The 20,009-nt window shown below is 44.1% G+C and overlaps 1 protein-coding gene across 1 annotated transcript; it reads right to left on the bottom strand.

The window, feature by feature from the left end:
* Positions 1 to 748: 748 nt before the first annotated feature.
* LOC135555081 (beta-1,3-galactosyltransferase 2-like) lies at positions 749 to 19,336 on the bottom strand. Its single transcript, XM_064987451.1, has 2 exons — positions 18,562 to 19,336; positions 749 to 3,145 (listed from the first exon to the last, which is right to left on the bottom strand). Exon 2 carries the CDS (start codon positions 2,749 to 2,751, stop codon positions 1,450 to 1,452), a length of 1,302 nt encoding a protein of 433 aa, XP_064843523.1. The 5' UTR covers positions 2,752 to 3,145; positions 18,562 to 19,336; the 3' UTR covers positions 749 to 1,449.
* Positions 19,337 to 20,009: the final 673 nt, after the last annotated feature.

Here is a 20,009-nt window from a genome sequence, read left to right as displayed (position 1 = left end):
GGGTTATGGCCTGGAGGAGAGGTGCTGGGTCCCTGGTAGAGACATCCTGGACCTAGGCTTCACCGCCGAGTTCCACCGCCGGCACACTGGTCAACCAGGTATGCATCCAGGTAGATTGCCAGGTGACCTCCCTAGGGGGGGCTACTGTCACATCCTGATCTGTTTCACCTGTCTTTGTGATTGTCTCCACCCCCCTCCAGGTGTAGCCCACCTTCTCCATTATCAGCTGTGTATTTATACCTGTGTTATCGGTTTGTCTGTTGCCAGCTAGTCAAGTCAACCAGAGTTTTTGTTCTCAGCTCCTGCCTTTCCCAGTATCTCTTTTTCTCGCCCTCCTGGTTTTGACCCTTGCCTGTCCTGACTCTGAGGCCACCTGCCTGACCACCCTGCCTGCCCGTGAGCCTGTCTGCTGACCTTTGCCCCACCTCTGGATTATTGAACTCTGCCTTACCTGACCCTGGGCCTGCCTGCTGTCCGATACCGTTGCCCCACCTCTGGTTTACTGACCCCTGCCTGCCGTAACCTGTCTATTGCCTGCCCCTGTTGGATTATTAAACCATTGTTAATTCTACCTGTCTGCACCTGGGTCTTACCTTCTTACCTGATAATATATGTAAATGGATGTTGACTGCAAAATGGCAAAATGAGTTGTTGGTGTATAATTGTGAATGGAAGATAGGCAGCGTCAAGTGAGGCGTTACTCAAAATTACAAAAACCAAAGAAAACTGAGAAATTCAATACATTTAGTTGTTATTCAATTGATTGCTCACGTGCAGACTCGTCACACTCAATGTAGAGCTTTAGAAAATACAATCTCAGTTGTTATTCTGAGTGCTTTCACCTTGGTTGTAAATAAAAAAATATGGCATTTTGACAGGTAAACCCTTTTAATTAATATTTTATGATAATTATGTAAAGTAAACATTGAGAATGAGGGCAGCATTAGTGGTCCACATCATAAATATATTCATCATTTCTGTAGGTAGTGATGCATTTCTATCTTTCCCTTTTCCCATCCCAAGTAAATACTCTTAATATTATTGTTTATAGTTCTTTGACAGAAATGTCCCCACAGTTAGTGACCTACCTGTTGTGTAACAAAACCCCATCAACCACTGGCCTTGTCTCTCTGATCATTGTATTTGCACCTGAAAGTGGCAGAATCCCCACTATGCAGTTTTTTTGTGTGCATGCTTCATATTGCACATACACATGGAACGTCACTGCCCTTTTTAAAAAGAGTTTTCAACAGGTTTACAATACATAACATTTCTCTCAAATTAAAAAAATAGTTTTAATTGACTCTACACAATACCAAAAACACTGCTCTTTCCCAGGTAGTGTATAGCTCTCTTAACATGCCCTTTCCAGATCCAACCATTCTTGTTGTCCGCTTCATTACCATTTTGTCTTCCTGTCCAGGCTTCCCACAGTAAGTAGAGTTATCATCACTGAGGTCTCTCTGCATGATACTTCCTGTGTCTATACCTCCCATTCTTTTCCTTGGCCATGTTGATGCATGCATTGTGCTTGTTGGTCTGCAGGTGGTTCCAGTACTTGATCAGTTCGTTGGGCTGGAACTGGTGGGAGGTGATGAGGTGGCTGTACTTACAGCTGGAGTAGGACACCCTCCAGTGGTTGAAGAGGAACTCGTTGGGCGGCGGCGTGGGGTCAATGCGGAGCTTGGCCAGGCATATGCCCACGTAAACGTCCTCCAGGTGCAGCCTCCGTATGCTCAGAGATGCCTGATAGATCCTCTCCGCCATGTCCCCAGATAACACATAACCGGTTCCCGAGCAGAAGATGGGGTACCTCTCGCTAGGGTACAGCTCTGGAGGCATGTACCACTTGCTGTCCTTGTTGCGGTTGGGTGCGTAGCCCCTCATCAGATAGCCAGTGAAGTAGCTCTGTCTGGGTGGGAGCTCGGGCTTCAGCAGCTTCTGGATGAGATACTCCGTGTTAACAAACATGTCACTGTCTGTCTTCATGACATAGTGCGCCTGCGGGCAATGGGTGGCCACCCAGTTCATGCCCATCAGGGTTTTGATGGTGAGGTTGTAGTATGTGTCCTGATAGTCCTGCTGGATGATGTCATGGTGAACCCAGCTCTCCTCCTCAATAGCGGTCTGGGTGTACCTGTCCGAGCTCCGCCCTAGACCCAGCAGGAAGAGTCGGACGAAACCTAGACCCATGGCCACACTCTCGTTGCTCCACGTCTGCCGGATAGCGTTCCTGGCATCTACCTGGCCTGGCTCTGCAGCAATCAGCAGCACCAAGAACGGGGTACTGTCCCTGCACTTGAAGGGCTCATTGAGGATGTAGCGGTAGGGCTGGGAATTGAGCCTCCCTCCCACACCCATCTCCTGCTGTAAACTGTTGTTGGCGCTCATCGAGTTCTCTAGTCCTGTTACGCCCACCATAGCTTCCCCTCCACCGCCACCCTCAGCCTGCTGGGAGCTGAGGTTAAGCTGGGGCTTTGGAGGCACATAGCCTGTCTCCCGCCACAGGTTCCGCAGACTCAAGCTCTGATTTGCCTCGGTCTTGGCCGTGCGGAAGCCCCTAACAGTGTAGGTCAGGGGGTTGTCACGGGGCCCGGTCCGGCCTGGCAGCCAGTCCTGGTGGCTGAAGAAGAGGAAGAGAGTGAAGAGGAGGGCCAGGGACAGAAGACCTGCCATGTGGGTCCGGAAGAGCGAGCGCTTCATGGTCCAGGTCATCTTCATGGGGCAGCAGTGCCGCCGTCTCCACTGCATGGTGGATCAGCAGGCAGGGGGAACAGGGGGCTGCAGCTGCTCTGGAAGGCGTGGCGGCGGTCACATTCGATCACGTCAAACATGTGTTTGCCAACAGCCAGAGGGTTATCTGAGCTGGCAGATGGGTGGGAGTGAGCTCCCTGGCGGACCTACAAGGCGCCCTGGAAGGGGTTGCTTGAAGCCTCACACAGAGCTAGGAGGGAGATGGTTGAGCCCCCTCGCCGAGCTATTCTTGCATCCCCTGGCAGAGCTAGGAGGGTCCTGAATCTGTGGCCATGGAGGCCAGTCCCAGGCTCTTCACTGGCTCTGCAGACACACCAAGGATCATGCTCCAGGTACGGGCTCCTTCAGATCAGAGACTGGAGTCGCCTTCTTAGTGGATCACCTCTCTTATCTGGGAAGACAGAACAGAGAAACAGGCTTGGCAAATGCTCAGAAATGTGCCTACTACTGTAGAATTGTATGGCGTTGAGCCATACGTATGTCAACTGTTTAAATTGTATAGATTTTACTATATCCCCATGAAGAGGAGCAAAGCTTATTTAAAATTATTCAGCTTTGACTTTGTGTTTAGTTGTTTCTTTGCATTTTATTCTTAGTGGCAGATGATCAAAGTAATTCAGAATGACTCATATTTTCAAATATGAAACCCCTCTGCTGCACTGCATGAGTAATGTATAGTCAAAGAAATAGAATCCAATAGAATGGATTCTATGTGTACAGTATAATGTTACCCATTCACCATGGTAAATACCTCTTGTAGTTTATATTTGCACTTTCCATGAGGTCAGCAAAACCTGACACTCATCTCCACTGGCCTTAAATGTCTGCATCGTAAACGCTCCGCCTGTGGTGGATTGTTAATAATGGGGAATTGAGATGGAGTGAAGAGTGTGAGTTCTTACGTCTGGATGATGGCTGCCATGGGTGATAGGGTGTAGGTGCTAGTGGGGAAGGGAGACAGGGGCATGTGTGTCCATGCGTGTGTGCGTGCATTCATACTCACGTGCATGTGTGTGAGTGTTGTAACTATTTATGGTACTATAGATATGTATTAGGGAGCTGTGGAAGTGATATTGCATACATCCATGAGCATGTCAGTGTGGATGTATACCAACAGGGGACTTCTGAGAATTTTATATCAGTTGTGTTTTGCTTTATAGTCTACTTCCTGGTATGCACATAGTACAAATTGCATGGTAAAACCGTAATTACTTAATAATTAAGTAATGACCAGCTGTTCTCTTTCTTTATGAGTCATTTAAACAACAAGTGCCATGTTCCAGTTGGCATCAATTAGTTCTCTATTATGAGGCATTGTTTGAAGAACCAACTACATTGTTATTACATTATTTTGCAATAACTAGGTAGCCAACAGTTGAGCAGGACTGTGAAACAAAGCACAGCTGTATGTATGAAAACTCCAGAGAGCTAGACTAGCATTAAAACCAGGTCAACATCAACTTCAGTAACCTACCTCTCCTCTCCAGTTCAAGTGCACATAGTATGTGTGGTCTCACTTCAATAGATTAGGCTGCCTACATGGGCGGAGAATGACGTCATAGTTAATTTTCACCATAAAAATGCACCTTTATAATAAAAGCATTACATGCATAATCACATTTGTGGTCACTTTTGAGAATGGTGTTTTTCTGCTAATGGAACATTCCAGCCTTGCTGAAGCCCCCCAGATCACCACCGTTTGTTACGAATCCCTTTTGGCCTGACAGTCAAGGGGGGATGGTAAGGAGACCCGTAACAGTCTAGGCGGGGGATGGTAACGAGACCCGTAACATAACTCATGCAAATTATAATAGTGAAATAGTAAGAGTGAGAACGAAATAACCACAGACAACTAAATTACCGTCAAACACTCATGGTTTATTTGAAAACACACAGTAATGGGGGAGCAGGAAAAGGGGCTGAGCTGGACCCAAGGAAAGAAATAATAAGTATCCAAAAACACCCCTAAGCTAGACTAGCCTACTACACCAACAGCTAACTAACTAACCAAAAATACAGTGGGTGGTCCGCCCAGTTCTAACTAGTGTTTTTATATAAGTATTCCTACGGGTAATGTATGCCCATGGGGGACTTATCTTGGTACCCCGCTTTCCCACCGTCAAACAAACAACATAACAAAACCAATGCTCACAGGTGGGGACAATGTGACATGTAGTTGCAAAAACCCAACAAGAGATCTACAGACAGATGGCATTGACAGAGAGATTAAGCTCTAGAGCAAACAACAGACAGGGTTTTTAAACCAAGGGAAAGGGAATGTGATAGGGTAATGGAAACAGGAGGAGGTGTGTCTTCTGATTAGCGACTGATTGATGACTGATTGGGGGATGATGATTGCCACCTGTGCGGAGGAGAGAAAATAAATACACACACAGGATATACACACACAGGACACCTGTATGCGTAACACCGATCCTCCGCCAAATTTCATAGTGGGTGCGAGACCTGGAGAGGCCTACAAGCCACAGTGTCTCGCACACACTGTGAAATTTGTGTACAGTCATGGCCACAAGTTTTGAGAAAAACACAAATATACATTTTCACAAAGTCTGATGCCTCAGTTTGTATGATGCCAATTTGCATATACTCCAGAATGTTATGAAAAGTGATCAGATGAATTGCAAGTAATTGCAAAGTCCCTCTTTGCCATGCAAATGAACTGAATCCCCAAAAAACATTTCCACATAAGGACCAGTGATGTCAGTGATTCTCTTGTTAGCACAGGTGTGAGTGTTGACGAGGACAAGGCTGGAGATCACTCTGTCATGCTGATTGCTGTGCACAAAAAGGGCTTCACAGGCAAGGATATTGCTGCCAGTAAGATTGCACCTAAACCAACAATTTATCACATCATCAAGGAGAGCGGTTCAATTGTTGTGATGAAGGCTTCAGGGTGCCAGCAAGCACCAGGATACGTCTTCTAAAGTTGACTCAGCTGTGGGATCAGGGTACCTCCAGTACAGAGAACGGCAGCAAGCAGGTGTGAGTGCATCTGCACGCACAGTTAGGTGAAGACTTCTGGAGGATGGCCCGGTGTCAAGAAGGGCAGCAAAGAAGCCACTTCTCTCCAGGAAAAACATCAGGGACAGATTCTGCAAAAGGTACAGGGATTGGACTGCTGAGGACTGGGGTAAAGTCATTTTCTCTGATGAATCCCCTTTCCAATTGTTTGGGGCATCCAGAACAAAGCTTGTCCGGACAAGACAAGGTGAGCGCGACCATCAGTCCTGTTTCATGCCAACAGTAAAGCACCTTGAGACCATTCATGTGTGGGGTTGCTTCTCAGCCAAGGGAGTGGGCTCACTCACATTTTGCGTAAGAACACAGCCATAAATAAAGAATGGTACCAACACATCCTCCGAGAGCAATTTCTCCCAACCATCCAGGAACAATTTGGTGACGAACAATGCCAGCAATATGGAGCACCTTGGCATAAGGTAAAAGTGATAACTAAGTGGCTTGGGGAACAAAACATCAATATTTTCGGTCCTTGGCCAGGAAACTCCCCCGACCTTAATCCCATTGAGAACTTGTGGTCAATCCTCAAGAGGCGGGTGGACAAACAAAACCCCACAAATTCTGACAAACTCCAAGCATTGATTATGCAAGAATGGGCTGCCATCAGTCAGGATGTGGTCCAGAAGTGAATTGAAAGCATGCCAGGGCGGATTGCAGAGGTCTTGAAAAAGAAGGGTCAACACTGCAAATATTTACTCGTTGCATCAACTTCATGTAATTGTCAATAAAATCCTTTGACACTTATGAAATCCTTGTAATTATACTTCATTATTCCATAGCAACATCTGACAAAAATATCTAGACACTGAAGCAGCAAACTTTGTGGAAATTAATATTAGCATGTACGTTCACATTTAATTTTTGACGAAAATTGAATAAAAGTGTCCGATCCTTAACAGCCTTCACTCTTCTAAGAAGGCTTTCCACGACATGTTTGAACATTGCTGTGGAGACTTGCTTCCATTCAGCCACAAGAGCATTAGTGAAGTCATCACTGATGTTGGGAGATTAAGTATGGCTCACAGTCGGCATTCCAATTCATCCCAAGTGTGTTTGATGGGGTTTAGGTCAGGGCTCTGTGCAGGCCAGTCAAGTTCCTCCACACTGATCTGTGGGGACTTGCTTCCATTCAGACACAAGGGCATTAGTGAAGTCGGCACTGATGTTGGGAGATTAAGCCTGGCTCGCAGTCGGCATTCCAATTCATCCCAAAGGTGTTTCATGGGGTTGAAGTCAGGGCTCTGTGCAGGCCAGTCAAGTTCCTCCACACTGATCTGTGGGGACTTGCTTCCATTCAGACACAAGGGCATTAGTGAAGTCGGCACTGATGTTGGGAGATTAAGCCTGGCTGGCTCGCAGTCGGCATTCCAATTCATCCCAAAGGTGTTTCATGGGGTTGAAGTCAGGGCTCTGTGCAGGCCAGTCAAGTTCCTCCACAATGATCTCGGCAAACCATTTCTGTATGGACCTCGCAAAGTTGGAAGCACAGAACCGTCTAGAATGCCTATGTATGCTCTTAACGCTAAAGGGCCTAGCCAGACCATGAAGAACAGCCCCAGACCATTCCTCATCCACCAAACTTTACAGTTGTCAAAATGCATTCGGGCAGGTAGCGCTCTACTGGTATCTGCCAAACTCAGATTTGTCCATACGGCTGGCAGAAGGTGAAGCGTGATTCATCACTCCAGAGAACATGTTTCCACTGCTCCAATGGAGATTTACACCACTCCAGCCAATGCTTGGCATTGAGCATGTGATCTTAGGCGTGTGTGCGGCTGCTCAGCCATGGATACCCATTTCTTATGCTTCACAACGAATAGTTATTGTGCTGAAGTTGTTTCCAGAGGCAGTTTTGAACTCGGTAGTGAGTGTTACAACCGAGGACTGATGATGACTTGGCGGTCCTGCTCGGTGAGCTTGTGTGGCCTACTACTTTGCGGCTGAGCTGTTGTTGCTCCTAGACGTTTCCACTTCACAAAAACAGCACTTACATTTGACCGGGGCAGCTAGCAGGGCAGACATTTGATGAACTGACTTGTTTGAAAGGTGGCATATGACTGTGCCACGTTGAAAATCACTGAGATCTTCAGTAAGTTCATTCTACTGCCAATATTGTCCTATGGAGATTGCATGGCTGGTTGCTTGATTCTATACACCTGTCAGCAATGGGTGTGGCTGAAATAGTCGATTCAAATTCAAGTTTATTTGTTTTACGTGCGCCGAATACAACAGGTATTCTTACAGTGAAATGTTTACTTACAGGCTCTAACCAATAATGCAAAAAAAGGTCTTAGGTGTACAATAGGTAAGTAAAGAAATTAAACAACTGTAAAAAGACAGGCTTTTTTCAATAGCGAGGCTATAAAAGTAGCGAGGCTACATACAGACATCGGTTAGTCAGGCTGATTGAGGTAGTATGTACATGTAGATATGGTTAAAGTGACTATGCATATATGATGAACAGAGAGTAGAAGTAGCGTAAAAGAAGGGTTGGCGGATGGAATCCACTACTTTTGTATATATAGTGTATAACATAACAGGAAAACAAAGCATTTGTCTGGTACTAGTACTGTATGTAAACTCCTTAGGGCTTGTGGGCTGGTGATGATGGAGGTAGAATGGAATGGTAGGGGGGCTTCTTGCATATCATCAGCCGGGTTTAATGCCAGGGGCGGAAGTATAAATTGCAGGTTTGCACAACATGACGCTGGCTAACGCTACTCTGCACCGCTCTGGTGAGCCTGTGTCATCAACCCCCCGCCGCTCCATGCCTCACCAGCCGGGACGGAGATTCATCTGTCAAAGGAAATTTCAGGCTCCAGCAAGCAGTATTACAGGAGCCTCAGCCAGCCACCGGCGATATCAGCCTTCATCCACCATTCACCTTGCACCTCCAGCTTATCAATACCTCGCCTGCCTGCCTCTCTGCCTGCGTGGAGAGAAGCCACCCTGCCAGCTCTCGCTCTCTGAGTACACACACATACACAGGCATTCACACACACACACACACAAACATGCTGCCAGATATTGGCAGGCTGAGGGGCCTACGTTTCTTTCCATATAATTGAGACACAAACAGCTCAGTTCCTGAATTCTTCCGCCATTTCTTTGTCTTACTTTCAGTTTGTTTGTTTATTAGCATTGTGTTTGTTCATGTGTTATGATGTGTAATGCTATAAGTGAGTGAGTGAGTGAGTGAGTGAGTGAGTGAATGAGTGAGTGAGTGAGTGAGTGAGTGTTTACTCATTTGTCACAACAACTGGATGGGAGCATGCTAACCTTTTGAGCTTAATGTGCTTACCTTGTGCAGGCAATTAGGGCAGAATGAGAGTGGCCAAGGCTGGCTTTGCTTTAAAGGTTAACACACTTTACATCAGAGCAAATCGAATGCCCGAAAGGTTTCTGTTGTCGCCTATACATGGAATAATTATCAGGAGTCTAATACAGTATGCACACACGTGTGGGAGCACACACACATTCACAGGAGAGATGTTGACATGTCGTTTGTCAAATCAAATCAAATGCTATTGGTCACATATATGTGTTTAGCAGATGTTATTGCGGGTGTAGGGAAATGCTTGTGCTTCTAGTTCCGACGGTGCAGCAATATCTAACAAGTAATATCTAACAATTTCACAACATATACCCAATACACACAAATCTAAGTAAGGAATGGAATAAATAATGTATAAATATATGGAGGAGCAATGTCAGAGCGGCATAGACTAAGATATAGTAGAATAGTATAGAATACAGTATATACATGTGAGATGAGTAATGCAAGATATGTAAACATTATTATATTGACTTGTGTTTAATTTATTAAAGTGGCCAGTGATTTAAAGTCCATGCATAAGGCACTCACAACGCCTGTAAAGTCCTAGTGATGGATATTTAACAGTCTGATGGCCTTGAGATAGAAGCTGTTATTCAGTCCCAGCTTTGATGCACCTGTACTGACCTCACCTTCTGGATGGAGTGGAGTGAACAGGCAGTGGCTCAGTGGTTGTTGTCCTTGATTATCGTTTGGCCTTCCTGTGACATCGGGTGCTGAAGGTGTCCTGAAGGGCAGGTAATTTGCCCCCGGTGATGTGTTGTGCAGACCGCAATACCCTCTGGAGAGCCCAGCGGTTATGGGAGGTGCAGTTGCTGTACCAGGCGGTGATACAGCCCGACAGGAAGCTCTGAATTGAGCATCTGTAAAAGTTTGTGTGGGTTTTAGGTGACAAGCCACATTTCTTCAGCCTCCTGAGCTTGAAGAGAAACTGTTGCACCTTCTTCACCACACTGTCTGTGTGGGTGGACAATTTCAGTTTGTCTGTGATGTGTAAGCCGAGGAACTTAAAACTGTCCACCTTCTCCACTGCTGTCCCGTCGATGTGGATAGGGGGATGTTCCCTCTGCTGTTCCCTGAAGTCCACGATCATCTCCTGTGTTTAGTTGATGTTGAGTGAGAGGTTATTTTCCTGGCACCACACCCCCAGAGCCCTCACCTCCTCCCTGTATACTGTCTCGTTGTCGTTGTTGGTAATCAAGCCAACCGCTGTTGTGTGATCTGCCAACTTGATGATTGAGTTGGAGGTGTGCATGACCACGCAGTCATGGGTGAACAGGGAGTACAGGAGGGGGCTAAATAAGCACCCTTGTGGGGCCCCATTGTTGAGGATCAGCGCAGCGAAGTTTTGTTTCCTACCTTCACCACCTGGGGGCAGATTGTTAGGAATACATCGGTATTCCTCTTGTCAAAATGGGATAGGGCAGTGTGCAGTGTGCTGGCGATTGCATCGTCTGTGGACCTATTGGGGCGGTAAGCAAATTGAAGTGGGTCCAGGGTGACAGGGTGGCAGATGGAGGAGATATGGTCCTTGACTAGTCTCTCAAAGCACTTCATGATGATAGTCATTTAGTTCAGTTACCTTTGCATTCTTGGGTACAGGAACAATGGTGGCCATATTGAAGCATGTGGGGACAGCAGACTGGGATAGGGAGATTGAATGTGTCCGTAAACACACCAGCCAGCTGGTCTGCGCATGCTCTGAGGACGCGGCTTGGGATGCCATCTGGGCCGGCATCCCTGCATTGGTTAACACGTTTAAATGTCTTACTCACTTCGGCCATGGAGAAGGAGAGCCCACAGTCCTTGGTAGCGGGCCACATCGTTGGCCCTGTGTTATCCTCAAAGTGGGCAAAGAACCTGTTAAGCTTGTCCAGAAGCAAGATGTCAGTGTCCGCGACGTGGCTGGTTTTCCTTTTGTAGTCTGTGATTGCCTGTAGACCCTGCCACATACGCAACTCCAATTTGTCTCTATACTGACGTTTTGGCTGTTTGATTGCTTTAATGAGGGAATAACTACTCTGTTTGTATTCGGCCATATTCCCAGCCACCTTGCTATGGTTAAATGCGATGGTTCACGCTTTCAATTTTGTGTGAATGCTGCCATCAATCCACGGTTTCTGCTTAGGGTAGGTTATAATAGTCACAGTGGGTAGAACATCTCCTATACACTTCCTGATTACACTGTTGTCTAATCAAGTGAAATTTCACACCGCCTGATCAGGCATCAGGCAGGCATCTCTTTTGGTAGCGTTTCAGTGATTAGGCCAAACGTGGTGCTTCATTAATGTATTTCCTTGCCTTCCATCACTGTCACACCAGCAAATTAGTTACCGTGGTGATAATTGAGGCCCCAGCAGTTCCACCTCAGTAAAAAATATCAAAGACTGCATGGTAATATTTTAATCCAGCTAATGACTGATGCGTCTCAAATCACACCTGATGATAGACGCCATTAAATGGTGAAATATAATAGAACACCAAGGCCCAAAATGTCCAAATGAAGAGTTTCTTTCAAACCATTATATATCCATTTTCAGAAATGTTGGTAAATCAGCTATTATTTTTTAAAGAACTTATGAAAGAGATTGATGTGTTTTATCAGTATCTACAGTGCCTTGCAAAAGTATTCATCCCCCATGGTGATTTTCCAATTTTGTTGCATTACAACCTGTAATGTAATTTGATTTTTATTTGGATTTCATGTAATGTACATACACTACCGGTCAAAAGTATTTGGAACACCTACTCATTCAAGGGTTTTTCTTTATTTTGTACTATTTTTTACATTGTAGAATAATAGTAAAGACCTCAAAACTATAAAATAAAACATATGGAATCATGTAGTAACCAAAAAAGTGTTTAACAAATCTAAATATATTTTATATTTGAGATTCTTCAAAAAGCCACCATTTGCCTTGATGACAGCTTTGCACATTCTTGCCATTCTCTCAACCAGCTTAATGAAGTAGTCACCTGGAATTAATTTCAATTAAATGGTGTGCCTTGTTAAAACTTTTTGTGACTCTCAAACCCGGATCCGGGAGCGTAATCATAGCCTCAAACGAATTAGCATAACACAGAGGACATAAATACCCCTAGAAAATGTTCCTATTCATGAAAATCACAAATGAAATATATTGAGACACAGCTTAGCCTTTTGTTAATCAAACTGTCATCTCAGATTTTCAAAATATGCTTTACAGCCATGGCTAGACAAGCATTTGTATAAATTTATCATGGCATAATGCTATGCTAGGCTCTGCTGGCAGCAGGCAACATTTTCACGAAAATAAGAAAAGCAATCAAATTAAATAATTTACCTTTGAAGAACTTCGGATGTTTTCACTCAGGAGACATAGCAAATGTTCCTTTTTTCCAAAAATATTATTTTTGTAGGCGAAATAGCTCCCGTTTGTTCGTCACATTTGGCTAAGAAATCGACCGGAAAATGCGGTCACTACAATGCCAAACTCTTTTCCGAATTAGCTCCATAATATCGACAGAAACATGGCAAATGTTGCTTAGAATCAATACTCAATGTGTTTTTAACATATCTATTCGATAATATATCCGTCGAGACAATTGGTTTCTCATAAGAAGCGATTGGAAAAATGGCTACCTCAGTACTTTACGCAAGATTTTCTGCGGGAGACATCATGTGACCACTTGCTAAATGTGGTCCTTTACGGCTATTCTTCAACATAAATGCGTACAAAGACGTCACAGTGCTGTAGATACCTTGGGGAATATGTAGAAGCTCATTCGTAGCTCATTCACAGCCATATAAGGAGTGATTGGAATGAGGCGGTTTCAAAAAATGCGCCACTTCTTGTTTGGATTTTTATCTGTGTTTCGCCTGTAACATCAGTTCTGTTGCACTCACAGACAATATCTTTGCAGTTTTGGAAACGTTAGAGTGTTTTCTATCCAGCTGTCAATTATATGCATAGTCGAGCATCTTTTCGTGACAAAATATCTTGTTTAAAACGGGAACGTTTTTATCCAAAAATTAAAATACTGCCCCCTAGTCGTAAAAGGTTAAAAGATAATTTGTGGAATTTCTTTCCTTCCTAATCCATTTGAGCCAATCAGTTGTATTGTGACAAGGTAGTGGTGGTGTACAGAAGATGGCCCTATTTGGTAAAAGACCAAGTCCATATTATGGCAAGAACAACTCAAGTAAGCAAAGAGAAACGACAATCCATCATTACTTTAAGACATGAAGGTCAGTCACTACGGACAATTTCAAGAACATGGAAAGTTTCTTCAAGTGCAGTCACAAAAACCATCAAGTGCTATGATGAAACTGCCTCTCATGAGGACTGCCACATAAATGGATGACCCAGAGTTACATCTGCTGCAGAGGATAGGTTCATTAGAGTTACAGTATCTGCCTCAGAAATTGCAACCAAAATAAGTGCTTCACAAATTTAAATTAACAGACATTTCATAATCAACTGTTCAGAGGAGACTGTGTGAATCAGGCCTTCATGATCAAATTGCTGCAAAGAAACCAATACTAAAGGACACCAATAATAAGAAGAGACTTGCTTGGGCCAAGAAACATGAGCAATGGACATTAGAACGGTGGAAATGTGTCCTTCGGTCTGGAGTCCAAATTGGAGATTTTTGGTTCAAACCACCGTGTCTTTGTGAGACGAGGTGTGGTTGAACAGACAATCTCTGCATGTGTATTTCCCACTGTAAAGCATGGAGGAGGTGTTATGGTGTGGGGTTGCTTTGCTGGTGACACTGTCAGTGATTTATTTTGAATTCAAGCCACACTTAACCAGCATGGCTACCTCAGCATACTGCAGCGACACGCCATCCCATCTGGTTTGGGCTTAGTGGGACTATCATTTGTTTTTCAACAGGACAATGACCCAACACACCTCCAGGCTGTGTAAGGGCTATTTTACAAAGAAGATAGAGTCCTGCATCAGATGACCTGCCTCCACAATCCCCCGACCTCAACCAAATTGGGATGGTTTGGGATGAATTGGACCGCAGAGTGAAGGAAAGGCAGCCAACAAGTGCTCAGCATATGCGGGAAGTCTTTCACGACTGTTGGGAAAGCATTCCAGGTGAAGCTGGTTGAGAGAATGCCAAGAGTGTGCAAAGATCTCATCAAGGCAAAGGCTACTTTGAAGAATCTCAAATATAAATTATATTTGGATTTGTTTAACACTTTTTTGGTTACGACATGATTCCATATGTGTTACTTAAGAGTTTTGATGTCTTCACTATTATTCTAAAACAGTACAAATAAAGAAACACCCTTAAAAGTGTAGGTGTTCTAAATATTTTGACCGGTAGCGTACATATATTGTGGCGTAAAGCAGGTACGTACAGGAGGTACGTACAGCAGGTCAGCCACCAGGCTGACTCGCCGAGGCCTGGTGACAGACGGAGTATACATCACTGGGCGATGGCTCCGTCTGCTGGACGTGCCAGATCTCGACGTGATCAGGACTAATTGGGGCCGATTGGGGATTGGTTGAGTAATCAAGGGCTGATTGCTCACCAGCTGTACAAGTCCCATAAAGCTGCAAAAAGGGCAGCATACTGGGGAAGGAAAGGACTCGTATAGTTGGGGACGGTACAAGAGGTAAATGGAGGGTGTTCAGTTTTGATCCCCATAGGATACAGCAAGACCTGGAACCGAGAAGACGGTTTCCCTGAGAGGGTCACTTGGGGGAGACCTATTCTTTTCTTTTGGACTATTATTTTAATAAACACCTTTGAAACTGAGCTAATCCTACTCTGTCTGTGTCTGATCTGTGTAAATGTTCTGACCCAACCCCCTGGTCTGCCACAATATACAGTGGGGCAAAAAAGTATTTAGTCAGCCACCAATTGTGCAAGTTCTCCCACTTAAAAAGATGAGAGGCCTGTAATTTTCTGGATTTTTCCCCCCTAATTTTGTCTGTCATAGTTGAAGTGTACCTATGATGAAAATTACAGTCCTCTCTCATCTTTTTAAGTGGGAGAACTTGCACAATTGGTGGCTGACTAAATACTTTTTTGCCCCACCGCATATAAAATACACACCTAAAATACACTATTAAAAGCAAATCTGAGAACAGTGATATTTTACACAAACTTGAAGATATCCATAAACAATTTCTGGTGAAAAATTATAATAATTGGGGCATATAGCGTTTTGGAAAGCGTTTTTTTTTTGTGACAGTCAAACCATGTTTAAAGATTAACATTGTGTAAGTTTTTCATCCTATTCAAGTCCATAGTCTAATATGTTGACGGTCAGTTATTATAAATGCGAGCCTTGTCAGAGTATCGATCGTTCTTTGTTTCATAGTTGCCATTGGCACTCTGTCAAATGCAGTCTGATATTCAATACTGAGCTTTGTGTGATACTATATGTTTGTTTATTGAGGCCAAAACAAAGGTCTCTGGATAGTAATTTTTGGGGGGACTGGATTATTTGATGACACAAATGACCTTATGTATACCAGACAGATGCTGCTGAAATCCAACCAGCTGACAACTAACTGCATGTTGGGCTGAATGGGTCTAGAGAGGACATTGTGGTGCACACAATACATGTGATTGAATAAACAATTCAAGGTAGACTACTCTTCACACGTACCTCAACCATAACTGTGATATTTGTTTTGATAAAGCAATCTCACAAGTATTCAATATGTGGACATGTTATGACTGTAATACCATGCTGTGGCTCTATTCCCCGATTGTTACAGCCAGACTCCGTGAGGGTCAGTCTGAGGCCAAAGCATTAATTTAGAACTACCCCTCCCGGATCCGGGAGAATTGTCATCAACTGACACTAATTAGCATAATGCAACAGACAAAAAATATTACTAGAAAATATTATTATTCATGAAATCACAAGTGAAATATAGTGAAACACAGCGTAGCCTTTTGTTAAGCAGTTATCACTCAACCCAACCCTCAGTCGGGAACATGCCATTTTTTCCAAGAATAGCCTTTATGCTCTTTCCATCCAGTGCTAATGTCTCTCTCTCTGTGTGTGTGTGTGTGTGTGTGTGTGTGTGCTGCTGCTCCAGAACGGGTCTAAATGAACTGCTTAGTGTTTTGAAATTTCACACTGTACCTCTAACCCCATCACTCTCACATCAAAAGGCATTTTAATCTGATGTTATGATTATAAATAACTTAGCGGCTTGTGTTGTTATTACCATCATCCTGACCAATATTTACAGCAATGTTCAAGTAGGCCTAGTGGAAACGTGAATATGAGTCTGATTGAATCTACTCAGAACTTTACTTTGTATTCTTACATTCTGTCCTCTGTGGGTTGACTTCTTAGTTTTCTGGGTTTTTTCAAACATGGGGAATGTACTGGCAATTGCATGCTAGTGTGCTTCATTCAGAGTGAGTGTATTACTTGTATATTGGTTTCTGGTAAACGTACACCTTCACTCCTCTTTCTTTCCTGCTTTCTGTCTCTTTCTCATTCTCTCTGTTCAATCGTGGCTTGTTTGTTCTGTGTCTATCTGGATAATACAAGCAGGAAAGGTAGGCCTTGAGAAAATGTGTGTTGGCTAATGTTACTGGATTGACGGGGTGTTACTTTACTTCATCACCTAGGCGCTGGTCAAATTTAGGCCAGGCCACCGGAGCCCCCCTGTACAGAAATCCATATCTGATGTACACACAGCCATATCTGATGCCTTCGAATCACATTCAGCCGTAGCAACTGAGAAGCATTTTCTGATACTGTATTAGTATTTATGAGGTATACAGCAAACCCTAATAATGGGTGCAGCTTAGTAAGAATAGTTTAATTAAATGAGAATAGGTGATCTTTGTTGACGATGCAGCTGCTGTTGGGTTATGTGTGTGTGTGTGTGTCATAGATTTAATCACTGTATTAAGTTGTGTCTGTGTGTATGTGTGTCATAGGTGAATTCACTATGTTGGGTTGTGTGTGTATCTTGTGCATGAAGTCATTTTGCTGGGTTGTTTGTGTGTCTCATCTGTTAAGCTGCTGTGTTGGGTTTTGTGTGTGTGTTTGCAGGTGGATCTGCTGCAATAAATGATGACGTGCTTTGAAAATGAGATCCTTTTTAAGTTTCTTAGTAGAGGGGGAATCCTGCGAACCAGATGAAGAGCCAAACCTCATGCATTTTAAAGGAACATCTCAGCAATTAGCTGTCCCTAAGCATCTGGGCCAGTGTGCCAATTTCCCCTGTCAGTGGGATGGACATGATGCATGGGATAGAGACAGTGTTAATTGAATTGGATCAATGAGATCTGCCGGGTGTGCCAGCATGAATCACTGGATCAGGCAGGTAATGGTTTTGAAAGGTCTGAGAGGGCTGTAAACGGCAGAGCTGTGAGCCTGGCTATGCTGTGGGAAGAGGATATATTGATAGATGGATGCATAGAAGGATAGCACATTTGCTATTTGGATTTTAACACCCACAGTTTTCAATTTAACGCTTTCTTAGAAATTATATGTGACCATCTCAAATAGGGTTAAACTAAAACTTTTTAAAGTGTTGACAAATTAACACCCCAAGATTGTTGGGTGTTGCAAATTCCGACTGAAATGAATACTTTATTAGAGCTAATGCTGTTACACTTCCTCTGTGTTAGGGAATTAACACCTGTAGTGTTACAGTAACACATTTTGGGGTTTTGTTTTAACACTGTAGAGTGTAAAGCCTTATTTGCATATTTATTTCCCAGGGTGCCTTTCAAGGGAATTTTAGGGGTTCCTGTACCACCCATGACTGTGTTTGCTAGTGACAGAGACAAGCCTGTTGCATTTGATGGCTTTCAGGCTTGTAGCCTTCACCAACTAAAGTTACATTATTTATAACAATACAAAACCTTTTGGGGACAATACCATACTTTGACAGCCTAGTTCTACCCTAGCACAGTGGTCTTAAACTCATGGTTTGTAGGCCACTTTGGCATGTCACATTATGCTGGCTTGCAAAGTGTTATACCATTCTTATAGGATGTCTAACAATTGGAACTTTAAATCACCTGAAATCTGTTGTTAGAATGACTGCCAAGGTAGGGAAGCATGATAAATGAGACTATCTATCTAAACTGGAGAAACCAACTCAATAATTAGTGAAATAACAACAACTATTCTAAAAAGCCACCTGCACCTGCAGAAAAGCAATGATAATTAACTCAAAGCAGTATAGTATTCTACTGTGATTCAAATAACACTTCATTTATTCACCGCAGGTGGCGTCAATTTCAATGCCACTGATGTAAGCACCACTAGAATCAACACTCAGGTATAACACTCACTCTTTTTTTTACCTCAAACTGAGATTTTAACACCCACAAATGTTCTGTGAAGCGAGAGAGGAGGATGGGAGAGAGGAGAATGGAGGGGGGGTAAATGAATAATGAGGATTGGGGGAGGTTGAGTGCCAGAGCTGATGAAACATATAGTACTGTACCTCCTCCTGTGACTGGCAGACGGACTGTGTGATCACTGGTGCCGTCTGTCGACACACTCGGCACACCAACGCGGCTCCTCTCCTCAGAAATCTGGGGTAATGTCCACTTCCACCCTGTCTGCCTAATCACGCAACACACATCCACCTCGCCCGGGTCTGAATGTATTATCGTTGGTGTAACACTCATCCATTTGTCACAGTGCTTTCCACAGCCTGTGTCCTCTCCTCCTCTGCCTCACCAAGACTTCAGGTTTAGGGTTATTTCTCCCCTCTTTTCAATCCTTGTCTCAGCACTACACCTTTCCTATCTCTCCAACGGTCGCACCGGTTTCTCTCTTTCTCCTCCTGTCCCCACTTCCCTTATTGCAATGTGCCCGAAAATAAAACAGAAGCCTTCACTGTGCCATTTGTTTCCTCTTCACTGCTCTTTTATGCATCTGTTATCCTCAGCCTGTTCTGCTGAAGGAAAGGAAAGCAGTGTTGAGGGACGACAGAGCCGAGCTGTGGTGGAAGTGCTGCGGCTCTCGTGTTGCTAGCCAGTCTAACAGAGAGAGAGAGAGAAAGGAAAAGAGAAAAACCCTCCACTCAGGGTTTCTGAGGATGGCTGCAGTAGAACATGATCCTGAATCTCGAGGAAAAAGCTCTCGTTCCTATTTTTCTTTCTCTCTCTCCCTCTCTCTGTCCAGCTCCTCTCCTCTCGGCTGGGCTCCGTTGTTCTGCAGCGGGAGGAGAAGTAGCAGCTGTAGCGTGGAAGCAGAGGCAGAGGCAGGCTGACAGACACTGCTACACTGACTGAGCTCTCAAACGTCACTGCATACTTAGCAGAGGGGGTCACACGTGATCCACGTGACCCGTTTTAGATTCACTCCGTTCCTCTACCCTCCTCCCCTCACCTAAAGGGATTTAATTCTGTGTGGGCTTGATGGATGGACACGTTGACAAGTTTATGAAACCCCCGTGTCTGATTCTTCATGAACAGCAACTCTGTGGTTCAGTAAAGTAGCATAATAGCTGATGAGAGCTATGTGATGCAGATGGGACGAACACTGTAAATATTGTAAGGTATCTCAGCAGCACAGGTGAGGGACTACATAATTAATAGGATACCTCTGGTTGACAGAACTGCTTTTGCGGCCATTAGCTCTGCTACTAGGCCAGGGAGAGAGTATATGTCAGTAGAAAGTAACGCTTAGTCTGTGATTGATTCACCCGCAGCTGCCAGGTTACAGGCAGTGCCTTGGCACATTAATATCATGTGGCATTTATTAGATAGGTGACTTCCTGGACTCGTCTGGCCTGGCTGAACAAGGGAACAGCTAGCGTATCAAAATTAAAATTTGTCATCATTAATTGTCAGCGTGGGGAGGAATACTCTCACACAGGGTCTCTCTCTCGCTTTATTTACCGCTGTGTCTTTCATATATAACCCTCACATGTTGTAGATTAGA

Source organism: Oncorhynchus masou, chromosome 15 (assembly GCF_036934945.1).
Source record: "Oncorhynchus masou masou isolate Uvic2021 chromosome 15, UVic_Omas_1.1, whole genome shotgun sequence".
Classification (NCBI taxonomy): domain Eukaryota; kingdom Metazoa; phylum Chordata; class Actinopteri; order Salmoniformes; family Salmonidae; genus Oncorhynchus; species Oncorhynchus masou.
This window is presented reverse-complemented; position numbering and strand designations above follow the sequence as displayed.